General features: G+C 45.8%; 1 protein-coding gene across 1 annotated transcript; it reads right to left on the bottom strand.

Moving 5' to 3' along the window:
* Positions 1–635: 635 nt before the first annotated feature.
* Positions 636–3516, bottom strand: edn1 (endothelin 1). Its single transcript, XM_042012509.1, has 5 exons — positions 3226–3516; positions 2999–3143; positions 2759–2893; positions 2539–2643; positions 636–1473 (listed from the first exon to the last, which is right to left on the bottom strand). The coding sequence occupies exons 1-5, from the start codon at positions 3284–3286 to the stop codon at positions 1335–1337; spliced, it is 585 nt and encodes a 194-aa protein (XP_041868443.1). The 5' UTR covers positions 3287–3516; the 3' UTR covers positions 636–1334.
* Between the last annotated feature and the right edge of the window lie 1007 nt (positions 3517–4523).

Genomic DNA, 4523 nt, shown 5'->3' with positions numbered 1-4523 from the left:
CAGCTGTAACAGTCTTAATGTTGCTGGACAGGGAAGGAGGTCGGAGACGGAGCCGGTGCCCTGCAGCAGGCTTCCAGGCCTGGAATCAAGCCTGAAGCCGCTGCTTGGACTCGCTGCAGTCTCTGGACACGAGTCAGTCGCTCAACCAGCTGATTTCAGAGCCACGAAACCCGTATTTTTATTTTTAACACCGTAGTCTCTGCTCTGGCGCTTCTGAGGACATGGAGCGATTTTCCTCCACGGATCTCCTCCAGCTGCAGCTCGGACACTCGGGAAGTGAGTCTGATGGAGGACGCTCTGGCGTTCGGACAACGTCGCTGAGACTTCCTGCCAGTTCAGGTGACGTCACACAGACGAGAGCAGAGCACGCCCTCGTCATGGAAACCATATTTAGACTCACCTGGATGAACCTGAAGCTCTTTGGGATGATGATCAATCCATCAGGTGGTTGATCAGCAGTGAGGATGGAAACACTGATGACAATCTGAAGAAGGTGGATGTCTTGCATTTAAAACCTGATCCTTTAGTTTCTATAAAGTTTTGAAATCAGATGGAAATTCATTTCTCATCATTTACATAATCTGCATTATTTAGAATTTTTTAAGAATTTTATTTTAAGGGAATTTAAGAATCATTTGCTTCAAACTCTTCAAAAACTAAATAATTACAAAAACACAAAGTTTTTCCTGCAGACTTGAAGTAAATCAGCTGATGGAGGGATTTTCTACCATGTCAGCTGATGTGAGGAAGAGGAGGTGTAGCTGCTGTACATAATGGTCCATTTCTGCAGTAACTATCTGAATAACCCCAGACTGACTGTCAGCAGATCCAGAGATGCTCCAAACCGCAGCATCATTCCATCGGGATGAGTTGGAGACGAAGACGGAGCTGATCCAGACTCCTCGTCTTCATCTATCTTCATCTTTTAGCCACTTTGACTTTTTGTTTAGTTAAAACTCTTCAGAAAACTCCAACGAACACATGAAGGAAGAGATGCTTGTTGGTGTTAAATAAGTGAATAAATTTATTAAAGCTTGGCCAGAATTCGGCACCTTCGAACCATTTCATGGAAATGACAAACCAAACATGAGTCGGACCAATGTGGCCTCCAGAGCTGTGAGAATAAATAAATAACAACAGAGACATAAATTATCATCTGATAACAAGAGGAAAAGTCCTGCAGGACGAGGTCCAGTCAGCAACTCTGGTCTTTGAAATGCTTTGAGTCCAGAACAGAGCCTGAGTCCTGGACCGGGTCCTCCTTAAACCGGTCTGGAGTAAACTCAGCAGCTACGTGGGCGCTCCTGATGAAGCCATGAAGGTGTGGATCGGTTCTAAGAAACCGAACCCTTGTCCTGCCATGAGCGGGTCCGGTGGCGCCGTCTCATCCTCCACGTCTCCAGCAGCAGCCGAGTCCTCAGCACAGACCGGAGCGCTGCCGGCCAAACCGGTTTACCGGGACTGATCCTGGTGCTGCAGACAGAAAGACAAGCCAGGGTCAGACACCTGGACCTAAACCCAGGCCTGAAGGCTCTGTAGACCTAAACCTGGAACTAAACCCAGGCCTTAAGGCTCTGTAGACCTAAACCTGGAACTAAACCCAGGCCTTAAGGCTCTGTAGACCTAAACCTGGAACTAAACCCAGGCCTGAAGGCTCTGTAGACCTAAACCTGGAACTAAACCCAGGCCTTAAGGCTCTGTAGACCTAAACCTGGAACTAAACCCAGGCCTGAAGGCTCTGTAGACCTAAACCTGGAACTAAACCCAGGCCTGAAGGCTCTGCAGACCTAAACCTGGACCTGAAGGTTCAGCAGACCAACATGATGGAACATGACAAAGTTAAATTCCTGATGATTTTCCAGATTTTCCAGGACTGATGCAGCTCAGTCTACAGATCCAGATCGAGAACCCTCAGGAAGGGTTTTTATTCTAATGACTCTGCTTTAGTGTTTATCTTTATTTACTTGACTGAAGTTGGCTTCTGATTGACATTAAGAAGATTCCACAAATGTTTAGACCCAGCCTTGTTTAAAAACTAAAAGACTTGGACTCTTCAAATCTGGACTAAATGATTCTAGTCAGCATGCAGATTCTTTAACAGACATTCTGATTCATGAAAACTTTATTTTACTTGTAAAAATAAAACTAAGCCTTGTGCTGTGGGGTTTATTTGGTCTCTCAGACCACTTTAGACCAGATCCTGTCTGGACTTAATTATTCTACAGAAAATTCTGATTCAACAAAACGCAGTTTCTGATGAGTGAAACCTTTATTCTGTTTGGTTTTTATTCATTTAATGTTTTTTTTATTTTTTTGCATTAAGACAACTTTAGACCAAAAGCAAGCCATAATTAAAATGAATAAAAGCAAAAATTAAATCAAAGTTTCACTTATCAGAAGCTGTTTTAATGAATCTACAAGCTGAGTATTTCAGTCTAGATGTGAAGACTTTGTCTTGTAGTTTTTGATCCAGGACCTGGTCTAAGGTGGGCCGAGTCTTCCCAAGAACAGCTTTATCCACACAGCGGGTTGTCTTACCTCTCTGTCCCGCTCGTGTCTCCTCCGGTCCGCGCGCGCTTGCACCGCGTCCCGCAGCCTGCATCCTCCGGGGAGCCGGTCAGCGTCTCGGCCTCCGTGTCATACCTGCGCGCGGGATCACATGTTAGTGAGAACCGCTACAGAGACACGCGCGCTCCTACATGAGGTAAAAGGACAGACTGGCGCGGACTGTGCGGCTGTTCTGTAGTAAGTGACGCACCTGAGACAGAAGCTCGTGCAGCCGCCGTCGTTCTCCCGGTGACACTGGCAGCGAGGTGCGCGGGAGGTTGCCATGGAGTCCGCGAGCGCGCGCCTCGCCCTGGGAGCGTTGCCCAGTCCGTAGGAGACCACGCGCCTGGATGGACAGAGAGGAGGGAGATGAATGAGGAGAAGTTTGTCAGGTTGATTTTATTTTCTCATTATAAACAAACATAAACTTTAGCACGCGCGCGCCACTCACTCAGGTGTGTTGACCCAGATGATGTCCAGGTGGCAGAAGTAGACGCACTCCTTGTCCAGGAAAGTTGCGCACGAGCAGCGCCTGTTGCGCACGTGGTGCGGCGGGCTGCCGGCGGAGGGAGTCGGTGCGGCTGGAGCGGAGCGGACTGCGGGGAAACGACACCGTCAGAACTCGGTCTGCACCCGGAACTTTTAAACAGCATTTTAGTTTCTGGAGGAAAAAGTTACCTGAGCAGAAAATCCAGCAGGACGTCGCCAACAGCGCGGAAATCCAAACGTTTAGATCCATGTTCAGAGTAATCCTTCAGAGGTGGAGGACGGTGAATCCTCAGACTCTCTGCTGTCACTGGAGCCCGCGTGCAGCGCTTTGACTTTATATGCGCGCCTCCCTCCTCCTCCTCCTCCTCCTCCTCGCCTCCTCCCTCTCTGATGTGTTGGTCCTGCACAGAGTTTATTATAACAGAGAAGTTATCAGGTCCTAACATTGAATTTATCCTTATTTTGAAAACTTCAGGAATATTTACTGAAAACTGCTCCATGAAATCAGCTGAGCAGTGACGGAGCTAGACTTTTATACATGGGGGCAGACGTGGGCACCACTTCATCGGGGGGGGGGGGTTACTAAGAAAGGAAATTACACTGCAGTGATAACTGTGGTCACATAAGAGGCATGATAAATAAAACGTCTTTATATGAATAATCTGGATGAATGGCTTCTCTTCCGGTCAGTCTGAAATACCTTCCTTTCTCTTTTATATCATCCTCTATTAAACCAGTCTGGTTCCAGGATCTGTTTCTCCACATTTTCATGCTGTAGCTACTTTAAAACCAGCTAGCAGCCTTGCTAGCCTCCTGTTTAAATGAAACTGGATCATGTAGCGCTAGCTTAGTCCACGCAGATATTGAGGTTCTCTCTAAGCATCTTTATAGTTTATGTTTAGTGCCAATGAAAGTCCTTATGAACTGCGTTGATGTGTAGTCCCTAAATACACTCACTGAAACTAAATATGACCTGGTTTCACCACAATATTAAAACTAATCTAGTGCTAGCATAGAACTAGATTAGCACTGCTACGTATCTTCATGCTAAGATCAGGTTTATATCCTTACATAACATTAATATTGTACCTGCACAGGAACTAAATCTCTTCTAGAAATCTGCAGCTACATGTCAATATTTCAAAAGGATGAATAATTAAGAAACTACTTTAAAATTGGTGGAGTGATGCTGGTGATCCATGCAGGTCTGGAAAGATGTTTCTGTCCTCCTCCTCCTCCAGCAACCTGTCAGTCACTTCAGGTGGCACCAGAAATGTCCATTCAGATTTAAAAGGTGAGCAGCGCCACCCGGGCTACCTCTCTAGCTCCGCCCCTGATTCTTCATAAAGCAAATAACATCAATTATAGTAGAATATGGATGCCAGTATTAAACTGATGTAGAAGTTACTTCATATAAAATTTTCTTTATATTTTCAAACTCAAATCAGTCACATGAAAACATTACAGACATATTAAACTAATAGTTT

The sequence above is a fragment of the Melanotaenia boesemani genome, chromosome 17 (assembly GCF_017639745.1).
Source record: "Melanotaenia boesemani isolate fMelBoe1 chromosome 17, fMelBoe1.pri, whole genome shotgun sequence".
Classification (NCBI taxonomy): Eukaryota; Metazoa; Chordata; class Actinopteri; order Atheriniformes; family Melanotaeniidae; genus Melanotaenia; species Melanotaenia boesemani.
Note: the sequence above shows the minus strand (reverse complement) of the source record. Positions and strands in the feature narration are given on the sequence as shown.